The sequence below is a fragment of the Chelonoidis abingdonii genome, chromosome 21, assembly GCF_003597395.2.
Source record: "Chelonoidis abingdonii isolate Lonesome George chromosome 21, CheloAbing_2.0, whole genome shotgun sequence".
In the NCBI taxonomy this organism is placed as follows: Eukaryota; Metazoa; Chordata; order Testudines; family Testudinidae; genus Chelonoidis; species Chelonoidis abingdonii.
Window position 1 is genome coordinate 15117385 of NC_133789.1, and position 12230 is coordinate 15129614.

Sequence of the window (12230 nt, forward strand, 5' to 3'; positions counted from 1 at the left end):
CCCCCCCCCCCCCCGCACTGTGTTCACAGTGTCCCCAATGGGAGGCAGAGCCAAGTGCCCATTGAGTCAGGAGGAGAACATCTCCACCTGCCTGAATTCAAGAGACAAGCCCTGAACAGTGGGGCAGGCATTGCTCACCCCACCACCCCGGGAAGCCCCTCAGAGGCAGGCAGTGGGGTGTGATGTGGGATAGTGCTGAGCAGGCCTGGGCCGGAGCCATAAGTCATGCTCTCGATCCTGGAACCAGAGCCCCAGCATTGGCTGGGCCAGGCCTGACGACCGTCCCATGGCTCCAGCGGTGCCCAGAGCACGCCCGCACCCCCTGCCAGCCCACCAGAGCCGCAGGAGTTTCACTCCATGCAGCCAGGGAATCCTTGTCCCATCCTGCTCCCAGCCACCCCACCCATCAGCAAAGCACAGGCCCCCCTCCGGGCTCTCCTCACCCCACAGCCCACCCCCGCAAAGTCCTGCTGAGACAGAGATCAGGATTCGCTTGCCTCCATCGAGGGGAGGGGAGGAGTAGGGGGTGTCTCACCTGGCCCCTGCCCATGGGCATGGAGACATGTGCCTGCCCCCCACCTGGCTCCGGGCCCCGGCAGCTGCATGCACCTCTAGCAGCGTTCGCCTCATGCGCTGTAACCACGAGATGCAACCCACAGCCGCGTCTCCCCGATAGCATCATCTGGCGGTGCAGGAGCCCTGCACACGGCCCTCACCTCATGCCGCAGCCCACAGGGCATGGCTCAGTCTGCCGGGGTTACTACAGCCCCCCAGCAGCTGGGTGGAGCAGAGGCAGTTCTGTCCTGTTTCCCACCCCCCCCCAGTGCTGCCGTGCAGACATCTCAGTGTTTGCTCAGGGGGCAAATCAGGGCCAGATCCCCATCTCCCCCCAGGAGAGCAACCCCTGGCCCTGAGCCTCTCACCCTGCAAGTCCCCCTCTGCCCCTGGAACACTGCACCCTTGACCCCCAGCACCCAGCTCAGCCTAGAAAACCTGGGGCAGAGCCGCACAAGCGGGGAGGGCTCTGCACCAGGTACCGAGCAACTGGAAGTCAGATGCCTATCAGCGAGAGCAGGCCCCCGCGCCCACACGCTTCCCCATGCCTGCCAGCCAGGCCTGGGAGTCTGGCTCTGGCTCCCCTCGCCTCTGGCCCAGCACTCGTCAGCAGGCAGGAGAGGCAGGTCACAGCCAGACAGGGGCAATAAGCCCTTGTGGGAAAGCAGCCACCATGGGGACAGCCTCCTGGCCTGGGTGAGAGGCTCTGGGTGATGGTGTGGTTAACTAACCCCACCCCCCCCCCCGCCCTGCTCATCACCGATGTTATCACCGAGCCTGGGAGTGCGAGCCCTGGCGGCTCAACAGCCTTTCACAGCATCTCTCACCCCGAGACAGGCTGCACTGACAAACTGCAGCACCTAGCCACAGAAGGGGGAGTCCCATTTTACACATGCGGAAACTGAGGCACAGAGAGGAGTTGCGAGTGGGCTAAGTTCAGGCAGCCAGTCAGTGGCAGAGCTGGGGACCAAACTGGCTCCCAATCCCTTCTGAGCCCCCTAGACATTGGGGGCTTGGTAAGGGGCAGCAAAGCGGGTCTGGCTCTGGGCAGAGTTCAAAAACCCATGGTGGCAACAGGGCATGCACTGAACCTCAGCTCCTTGCAATCCCTGGGACTGTCCCAGGAGCACAGCTCCCATGGCTCTAGCAGGAAAGATGCCTCCCTGCACCGAGCTAGGTGCCAGGACCCATCTCCCATTGCCATCTCACCACTGACCTGCTGGGTGACCAGGGACAAGTTCCCTTCCCTGGCCTCAGTTTCCCCATCTGCCAGGGGATAATGCCTCCCCAGGGTAGGGGTCAATTCCCACCTGTGGAGGGCTACACGCCTCTCAGCACAAGCACGCCCAGAAGTGCCTTCCCGCGAGCACATGACGCACAGACACAAGCAAAGGACCTTCCTGTCTCTCCCCCCGCCCCACTGCTGCTTTCCACCCCCAGATACACGTTCTTTCTGGACACGCCACCATGTGCCCTCCTAGATTGTGCAAAGGAGCCCGCTTGTAAGTGTCCCATTGCGCTCCCTAACCCGAGCTGCCCCTTGCCCTCAGAGAGGCCTGTAACAGCATTTATAGCGAAAGTAGCACATGGTGTTCACAGCTCATGTAGAGCTCTGTCCACGCATGCAATAAAGATCCTAGCGAGTGCACTGCAGCTGGGGGCAGAGGGTTGCCTACACCAATTCCTCTTACTTCACTCACATAGCTGAGATTGTCATGGGGTTTTGTTTCCGAAACCGGGTGCAGAGAAGGGGAAGTCAGTTGGGGAAGCAAAACTAGAAAGATGGAAGTCAGAGCCCAGTGCAAACAGCTGAGTCCCTCAGCACATCTCACCCTTGCCCCAGAAGATGCTGGTCACACAGGTCAGCCTCACAGCAAACTGCCTGGCCCATTCCAGGTCCAGTCCACGGCAGCTCATCCACACGCCCGGAGCATGACAGGCCCACTGAGCCAGGACACAGCCACCAAACAGGGAAGGGACTTGGGGAGTCTTCACTGCCCAGTGGGTGTAGCAATACGAGGAGAGAGCTGCCTGCGTTAGCCCAAACTCCTGGTAGAGACACATCTCTGGATTTTACTGGGATCTAGCGAGGGGAAGCCTGAGTGTGGGAGAAGACACTGCCGTCCTTCCCTAGCCATGGCTGGGTAGAAAGCCCTCGATTCCTAGTGCAATGGCTAATTCGCTCGTTTGCCTGCTGTGCATCCAACCTCCTTTAGTCATGGTGACTAGGCTGGGCCATGGGCCCTCGCAGAGGAGGCCAGCACCCTGTCACCCCACATAGACCATGGTCAAACCCGCCCCAAGTTAAGCGAGGTGGCGTGTGTCAGGGAGAGGCAGAGTGTGCCCACTAGGGACAGGACAGGAGACACCAAGCAGGTGCTCCAGGATCCGGGCAGCATCGCCGGGCTAGTCACATGAGTCTGTCTCTTTGCTCACACATCACACTGGGATATGAATCATGACCTCGATAGCCACGAGAAAACAGGCCACCAGCAGGAGTCGTGCCCACGCAGCACCACCCCGTAAGCCACACAACCCTGGGGAAGGGTAGCACCCAGCACCACTACGGAAGGGGAAACTGAGGCACAGAGCTAGCTCAGGTCCCGAGCAAGGAAGAGAACTCGGGTCCCCTGGTTCAGAATCCTGCCTGTCAGCTGCAGAGCGCTGGGCACCCGGCGCTGGGCACCCCGTGTCCGCGCAGGCGATGGCACCACAGCCAGGCTAGGGCACCCGGCGCTGGGCACCCGGCGCTGGGCACCCCGTGTCCGCGCAGGCGATGGCACCACAGCCGCTAAGGCACTCCACCGGCAGGTCATCGCTCGGCTCTCCGCACTGAGCACACACAGTTCCGGGCAACCGGGCACGTCTCGGGGCTCCCCGCAGAGCAGGAACCCACGCGCCGACCGCACCGCGGCACAAGGCAACCCGGCCAGACGCAGCCCGGGCCCCCGTCGGGGCGAGGGCGGGCGGAGGGGAGCGACCGGAGCCCGCCCAGCCACGCTGGAACCCCCCGCCCACGGGCCACGCGCCAGCGCGCGGGAACAGCGCCAGCCCCCCGGGAAGCGGGGCCTTCCGCACGGACCGCCCTCCCCGGCCCGGCCCGGCCCGGCCCCCAACCTGAGGCTGCGCCGCAGCTGAACCGACCCGACCCCAGGCGGCTCCCGAGCGTCGCAGCTCAAAGTGGGGGCGTTAGCCTCTCCAGCCCACCCGCCAGCCCCCGCCCTCGCCTTCTATTTTGGCCAAGCGCGGGGCGGGCTCGCTCCTCATGTCGCGCTCAAAGCGGGCGGAGCGTGGCGGAGGAATTGCGCCCCTCCCGCCGCGGGAGGTCACGTGACGAGCCGGACATGATCCAGAGGGACGCCACTAGTGTGCAATGATTTCCCGAGCCGAGCCCGGGCCCCGGCCATCTGCCACCCCCGCGCCCGCGGGCCCGCCCGCCGGCGACATCCCGGCCAAGGCCCAGGGCCCCGGTCTCTGCCCCCCAGCGCTCTGCGGCCCAGCCGGGCCGGCACAATCCGGCAAGCCCGTGGCCCCGGTCTCTGCCACCCCCGCCGCCTGGCCCGCCCCGCCCCGCCGCACATCCCGCCAGGCCCCGGCCCCCGGTCTCTGCCGCTCCGCTCGCGCTGGCCCCGCCTCCGCCCGCCGGCACACGGGCGGCCAGCCCGGCCCCGGTCTCTGCACCCCGCTCTGCCCTGCCCGCCCAGCCGGCACATACTTCTTGTCTAAGGCCCCGCCCCGTCCCTGCCCCCACAGCATCGCCCTGGCCACTACAGCCACCCCGCCCGCCCGGCACATCCCGGCCAAGGCCCCGGCCCCGGATCCTCTGCCACCCCGCTCGCCCGGCACACCGCCCGCCGCAACAATCCCGGCCAAGGCCCCGGCAGCGGCCGCCGCGCGCCTCGTGTGCAGCGGGAAGCAGCGATCGGCCGGGCGCGGGCAGGGATCAGCCCCCAGCACCGCACGCCGCGTTACGTGTAAACTGCTGACCACAGGGAACTTACAAAACGGGATTCGACAGGGTGCGGGGAGAGTGTCTGTGTCGTTGAAATGAAGCTGGTTAAAAGCAGCGTTTTCCTTCTGCGGAGTAAAGTTTCCGAGATGTAATAAGCCAGTGTCCAGCTGCAGGCTTCTGACAGAGCAACCGGAGCCTTTTGTGCAGAGTTAATGGACATTTCAAAATCACACCTTCCCCGGGGGGTTGGCAGCTCCCAGGCTTTGCTGTAGTCAGCAGTGGGGGCTCCCTGCTGTTGCTAACTCTTGAGAATTTGTCACAAGGGATGCAGTGTTGGGAGCTAAAGTCTCCTGTTTTCATGTGACCGGAGGAGAGTAGGATGAGAGTGCCCCTCCCCCTCCCTCCGCTGAGCTGGAGCCCTGGAGTCCAGTCACTGCTGTGACAAGTGTGGAGTGTAGCCAAGCCCTAGTGTAACTGCTGAGCTGGAGCCCTCGGGATGGGAGGGTGACTGTCAGTCACCTATTTTGCAAACAGCTAAGATCAGCGCACCCAGCAGGTCACGCTCGGCCCTAGTGCGAGCAGCACTGAACAGCACCACTCCAGCACTGGGCCTCTGTCTTCCCCCCAAGAGCAGGGCCCCATGTGCCAACCAGCCCAGGCAGGGCTGGGAAGAGCCTAGGTTGCTAAGGCCTTGGCTACACTGGCACTTTACAGCGCTGCAACTTTCTCGCTCAGGGGTGTGAGAATACACCCCCCTGAGTGCAGCAAGTTACAGCGCTGCAAAGCACCGGTGTAAACAGTGCCCTAGTGGTGGGAGCTAATCCCCTCGGGGAGGTGGAGTACCTGCAGTGCTGGGAGAGCCACGACCACACTCACACTTCAAAGCGCTGCCGCTGGCAGGGCCGGTGCTTCCATTAGGTGACACTAGGCGGCCAGGATTCGGGGGGCGGCATTTTGTGCGCTCCCCACGGGGCGCCCGGGAGCTTCCGGTTTTGCTCCCGTCGTGCCGCCGAAGAAGGACCTTCTGCCGACGTGCTGTGGAAAACAGCGGCAGGCAATTGAGCAGCTCAATGACTGCCTCTGTTCCCTGTGGCATTTCAGCAGAGGGTTCTTCGATGACGCGATGGGAGCAGAACTGAAAGCTCCTGCGCGCCCCATGAGGAGCGCACAAAATGCTGCCCCCTGAATTCTGCCTAGGGTGCCAGAAACTCTGGTGCTGCTCCTGGCCGCGGGAGCACTCCCATGGCAGCACTTGGAGTTTCGAGTGTAGCCAAGCCCTAATATAACACAACACAGCCCAGCCAAACAGAGCAAGCGCAGTGCCCCCATAACCCGCCAGGGCTGGTGCGGTGCCCCCATAACCTGCTGGCACGCACCCATTACCTGCCAGGGCTGGCATGGTACCCCCATAACCTGCCAGGGCTGGCACGGTGCCCCCATAACCTGCTGGCATGGTGCCCCCATAACCCGCCAGGGCTGGTGCGGTGCCCCCATAACCTGCTGGCACGGTGCCCCCATTACCTGCCAGGGCTGGCATGGTACCCCCATAACCTGCTCATGCGGTGCCCCCATAACCCACCAGGGCTGGCACGGTGCCCCCGTAACCTGCTGGTGCAGGTGCCCCATTAACCTCCCATGTGCTCCCCACCCTGCCAGTTGCCTGATTTTAATGGGCTTTTTTCCAAAGAGCTGATCATGTTGGGTGCTGAACCCTTAGAGATCTGGCCTGTAGACTGCCCCCCCCTCCTTGCCGGTCGTGGCATTTTCGCCTGCTCAGCTTTCTTCTACATGCACTTGAACTGAAAGAATGTTCCACTTCCAACTTCCCCAGCCCCCCTGCTTTAGAAACCTGTGGACGCTGGCAGTCTCTGTGCGAAAGCAGAAGTGTGGGAGGCCGCAGGAGTGGCTGGGCTGGGGATCTCACAGCTTCCTGGCTGCTGGGGGACAAATTGAGAGGCCAGGGAGACTCAGAGCTCACGAGAGCCCTGCTCTGCAGCCTCAGACAAACCTTCCTGCAGAGTGGTCCTGGGTGGGACTGGTGTGAAGTGGGAGAGGGGCCGGCGTCCCCCTCTGGCGGGTGTGGAAGAGGGCACCCCCCATCTAGAGGGACTCCACTCCTAAGGAGGAAATCTTTTGTTCCCTGTCCTGCGTTTCCAGTGAGGGTTCTTTGTGATATGGGACAGGGATCACATGTAACTAGCATGATGTGGGAGAGTGGGGTGACGTGTCATGCTGTCCGGAGTGGCCCACGACCATGAGTGGCTTCCTCAGGGCAGACTGTCAGAAAACAGAGCAGACACCCACAGCTGGTGAGATGGTTTCTAATTAGATTTCACCAAGCCAATAATAAGTATGAACTCCTGGATCACTCTCCCAGTCTGACCATGGAGTCACAGACAGTCCCCTTGGACTCTCCAGTCTGTCTTGCCACCTCGACAAACTGAACTTTGGGATAAAAGGACACACCAAAAATCACACCACGTTCAGGTTGCTTCCAGTCCCAAGAGCCCGGTCACTTACCCCAGATCCATTGGTACCCTAGATCTTACACCAAAGACAACACCTGTAGCCAGTCCTGTCATAAACTCTGGCTGTATATACTAGAGACCTGCACCAGTGCTGTGCTGCTGGGAGATCACTCGTGTAGTTGCTCCACGCTGATGAGAGACAGCGCTCCCAGCGACTTAATTAAACCACCTCCAAGGAGCTGCGGTAGCTGCGTCGGCGGGAGACGCTTTCCTGCTGCCATAGCGCTGTGCACACTACCACATATATAATTCGGGGGGCGGGGGGTCACAGTTCTGCCCATGGGCGGCAAGTGTAATAGGCTGCCCCCAAGGGACACCTGGGTAGCAGTGGCCTCGCCCCTTCTCTGAGGCCCCCCCCACCGTCTGCTGCTGCTGCTACCTGCCAGCTTCACTCCATCTCCCCCCCGGCTCCCTGCTGCTTGCCCCCACATCACTTCTCCTCGGGGGCAGGGGTCTGGCGGGGAGTGAGACAGCTCGGACGGGCACTGGGGCTGCTAGATCAGAGGGGTCCAGCTCGCTCAGGTGAGGGGCAGGGCAGAGAGGCTCGGCACTCCGGGGTGGTCGGCTCGACTTGGCGGCGCTGGGGCCGGCCCAGCGTGGCGCTCCATGGGGGGGCAGTTCAGCCCGGTGCAGGGGGAGCTGCCTGGCGTGGCGCTCGGCCCAGTGCTGGGGCTGGCAGGGGGGCTGGCCCAGGGTGGCTGGGGTAGGTGAGCTGGGGCTCCTCTGGTCATCAGAGGGAGGGCTCAAGACTCCTTCTGTTATGGGGCGGAGTTTCGAGGCTCCGGCATGCGGGGGACAGGGCCTTGAGCAGAATGGGTGGGGCTGGCAGGCTAGCCTCCCCCAAGTGGGGGGGTTCACTTGCTGCCCATTGCTTTGCCAATATACTTGGTAGTGCAGACATGGCCTAGCTAAATGTTTGTTAACTAGGAGAAAAAAATAGGAGAGTTATTGACAGGGTAAAACTAGCCAACATAGATACACCAATGCATCGCAGAATGCCAGAGTTGTAGTGATCTGTCAATTCAAAGTGTGTTTCAGGGCACCCCCAGGAGCTTACCCCTGGGGATCTCTGGCTTCAGTCTGAGGTCTCTAGCTCTGTCAGAGTTTAAATGGGGAAGAGGTGGGAAATTGTACTGTGTCTCTGTGCCATCATTCAGCTTACAGGTCCATGGGAGGGGCAGTTCAGTGGTTTGAGCATTAACCTGCTAAACCCAGGGTTGTGAGTTTAATCCTTGAGGGGGCCTTTTGGGGATTAGTCTTGCTCTGAGCAGGGCGTTGGACTAGATGATCTCCTGAGGTTCCTTCCAACTCTAATGATTCTATGAGAGGGCCATTAGCCAAACCTTTGTATTGGGATGTTCCCTGGCAGCCCATCTGCTGTTGATAGCCCTGGAGGGGTAGAGAGGTGATCCCTGTGCCTGGGCTCACAAGTTAAGAGCAAACATTTTCACAGTGATAAAGTCAAAGGCAGATATTTCCTCATCCCCTAGAAAGCCACATTCTCAGCAAGTTTCCTGCAGGCAGCAAGGTGCACACATTTCACAGAGTCTAACCACTCAATACCTTATTGTAGGACTAATCTGTATTTTGAGCAAAATTAGCACACAGGTGACCTGGTCTGGTCTCCAGCTATGAGGATGTCAGTTCTTAGCTAATGCCTGCAGCCTGGGCAAGAGCTGGCACCTGGCCTGCCAGCATCACTCCCCCAGCGCTAAACTGGTATGTGAACAGGGCTGGCTCCAAGCACCAGCCCAGCAAGCAGGTGCTTGGGGTGGCACGTCAGGCTCTTCGATGGTAATTCAGTGGCGGGTCGCTCGGTCCCACTCGGAGGGAAAGAGCTACCGTCTAATTGCCGCCGAAGAAGAAAGTGGAGTGGTGGAGCTGCCGCCGATTGCGGCTTTTTTTTCTTGCCACTTGGGGCGGCAAAAGCCCTAGAGCTGGCCCTGTGTATGAAGCGGTGTCATGGACGCTCCTGAACAAACCTCATTCTCCCCCATTCTCGATAAGGCAGCAGCCACTGCATTCTCCTTGGCCTTGATATGAATTACTTCCATGTCAAATCCATGGAGGGCTACATGCCAACGAAGAAATCTCGACTCGGTTCTCCGGCTCGGGGCAGCCATGTCAAAGGGGCGCGACCGCTTAGCATGGTGAATTGTTTCTTACACAAAGAAGGTTGAAGTTGCGTAACAGCCCAGACAATGGCCCAGCTCTCTGCCTCCATGACAGCCTACTTTGGGTAATTACCCATGACCTAGCTCCGTAGGAATGGGATGCCTCTTACCTCAACCCCATCCTGCAGCAGTACTAGCGTTAGCAGCGTCAGTGCAAAGCACAGAGGGTTTGCTGTCAGCAGGGCTGCCCAAACCAGGCTCTGAATAAATCCAACGCGCTGCCCACCCTGGGTCCTAGACAGGACACCTCCACAGCCTCCAGCTTGCACTCGGAGACCTTGCCAGTGAGGTTGGCTTCTCTCAGCCTTTGTAGCACAGTTCCCATATGGTTCAAGTGGTCATGCCGGGAGCTACTGAAAATAGTCCAGGCACCTATAGAGGCTCTGGCACATGTGTGTAACCACTGCAGCACCTACCTGACAAGCCCCCGAATATATTCATCCAAAGGCAGAACGTTAACTCATACAGTCCAGATTTCAATAGAAAAGCAGAGTTTTCCTGGGCCTCAGCATCTAAGGGAATTTGCCAGTACCCACGAGTCAAATCCAGCGCGCTTATGAATTTTGAACCCCCCAATAGACCCAGTGAGTCCTCTACTGGGGGTGTGGGGTATGGGTCAGGCTGGGAAAGCATTTAGCTTCCTGTAATCCACACCAAAGCTCATGGTTTTGTCCCTTACAACTGGGGATGCCCGGGGGCTGTTTGATTTATTAGTTACTTTCATTTCAAGCAGGTTTCCACCTGCTCCTGGACTTGTTTCTGCATTTCCCCTTTAGCCCGGTACGCTGTGCTAGGAGCAGGGCGGGGCCCTGGGGTTGCAATGGAGTGTACCGTCGTGTCAGTTAAACCTGACCGGTTGGAAAATACCTGGTTGTGGCACTTTAAACGGGCCTGCATTTCCTGCTTGGGGGTTGGATTGAAACCTTCCGCAAACTCACTGCTCTCTGGAGGGTAGGGGTGGGGGACTCTTCCCTGCTCTCCCTGAGCAGCTCAATTAATGGGGCAGAGAACCTTCCCTCTTCAGTATATTCACTGTCATCGTCCTTGTAATCTATCAACCCTCCTGCAACATCTCTGGGCGGGGGGCCCTCCTCACACTGTGGGATCCCCATGACACCTGCCCTGCAGCTCAGCCTCAGGAAAGCAGGGTGCAGGCGTTGGCAATGACACCGCCATCCCTCTCCCTTCCCCTGCAAGTACCCCGATTCTGTGTTTCACAGGAACATCTCTCTGGCAGCACAGTTCCCCCCGCCCCGGGCCGCTGTTCACTCTGCACTCTGAGCATCTGGCTGCAGCACGCCTAGGCTTCCATCGGGTGGCTTGCAGCTGGACCCTGAGCACCCTGCCTAGCTGGCAGGATGGCACCGTACTGCCCTTCCCCTGTTGTCTCTGTGACAAACCCAACAGCGAGCAAGGAGGCCAGGCTGGGGGAGTGCTGAGCAGCAGTGACAGAGGGGCTGCTGGATATATGCAGCGCCGAGCACCACGAGGCCAACTGCCACCCAGCGGGCTCCCATATGAACAGCCATAGCAGTGGGGGCCGCAGCCACCAGGTCCTGCCAGCGACTTCCCAGTGGGCAGCAGCTGTTTGCAATCCTTCCTCTTCCCATTCCACCTGTAAAGGCTCTGAGAGCCCTGTACTGCCCTCGGAGCCCCAAAGGCCTGGCCAGGTTCATAGCCAGAGGCGTGGCCAGCAATTTCCAGTCCCCTCGCCACCTGAACCCACAATCTCCGGCATCAGAAGTTGGAGCGTCCACGGTGCAGAGGAATATACCGAGTTTAGGGCAACAAGCCAGTGCTGGTGACAGAGTATTTCTGCTGCTTCCTAGTGGACACAGCGGTGAACAGACACATGGGGGTTTGCCGTGAAATCCTTGCTCAGAGCATTTCCTTCTTCCACCATGGCTGTGCAATAGACAGAGGGTTTGCTTGCCTGCTCCACTGCACCCCAGAAGTGGCTGCATTGTCCTCGTGCCACGACTGCTTTGGAAGGGAAGGAGCTGCACACTCTGCCGAGGGAAGCTTTCAGAGCACCCGCCATTGCTCTCATGGCAGCGAGATCCCTGGACTGCAGCGAGTGGCACCTGACAAATTCCCAGAGAGGTGGAAATCCACAGGTCTTGAGATGACAGGCAGGTGGCTGAAACATGGACCCCATCATGCCCCCCACCCCTAGCACAGCAATGGAGCGAGGGCAGTGCTGCAGCCATGTAGAACCGCTGTGCAGGCTGTATTTCCAGCCTGTTTGCGTGTCACATGCAAGCACAAGTCCCAACAGGGCCGGAGCCCTGGAACTCCAGCACGAGGCGTTACCACTTCGTCTAGTTTAGGGGTTCTCAAAGTGGGGGGTTGGGACCATCAGCAGGTCATGAGGTTATTACATGGGGAGTCGCGAGCTGTCAGCCTCCACCGCAAACCTCGCTTTGCAGCCAGCATTTAAAATGGTGTTAAATACATTAAAAAGTGTTTTTAATGTATATTTGGGGGTCGCCCTCAGGGACGTGCTGTGTGAAAGCGGTCACCAGGACAGAAGTTTGAGAACCACTGGTCTAGAGGAGCACATCTACCCAGAGATGAATTAAGATTTATTGGGGTTCTGGGCACAAAGAACATTTGGGCCCCCCACACCTGGGGGGGCCATAGTCCTCCTCCCATTTTTAACATGGGCGTAGTAGCCTTGGGCAGGTGGCAGAGGCTGCGCTTCACTGTGGGGGAGCTGATATGGTGGGCATAGTCTGGGTCTCTGCGCTTCGTGGCTTCCAGCCCTGGGCTGCTCAGTGCCTCTCACGGCTTCCCTTTGCAGAGTGCAATTCACCAGTGCAGGGCAGCGCCCACTGCCCGCTTGCATCTCTTGTCTCTGGGTCTGTCTGTCTGTGTGTCGTGGCTAGCTATGTCTCTGGGTCTGTGTGTGTGTGTGTGTGTCGTGGCTAGCTGTCTCTGGGTCTGTCTGTGTGTGTGTCGTGACTAGCTATGTCTCTAGGTCTGTCTGTGTGTGTGTGTGTCGTGGCTAGCTGTCTCTGG

At 59.8% G+C, this 12230-nt stretch overlaps 1 protein-coding gene across 6 annotated transcripts in view; it reads right to left on the reverse strand.

Annotated features, from left to right (window-relative positions):
- The window catches only part of GRN (granulin precursor), a 17150-nt gene extending 13270 nt beyond the window's left edge, over nt 1-3880 (reverse strand). The window contains exon 1 of one of the 6 annotated variants that reach the window (XM_032796016.2): nt 3673-3880. Coding sequence is in view for 4 of the 6 variants with exons in the window: in XM_032796013.2 (XP_032651904.1) it covers nt 2388-2619 (232 nt within the window). In the remaining 2 variants the exon portion in view is untranslated. Of the gene's footprint in view, nt 1-455; nt 790-2387; nt 3187-3672 lie in introns of those variants that run through there. The other 5 variants (XM_032796013.2, XM_032796011.2, XM_075059648.1 and 2 more) reach the window with 5 other exon arrangements.
- Between the last annotated feature and the right edge of the window lie 8350 nt (nt 3881-12230).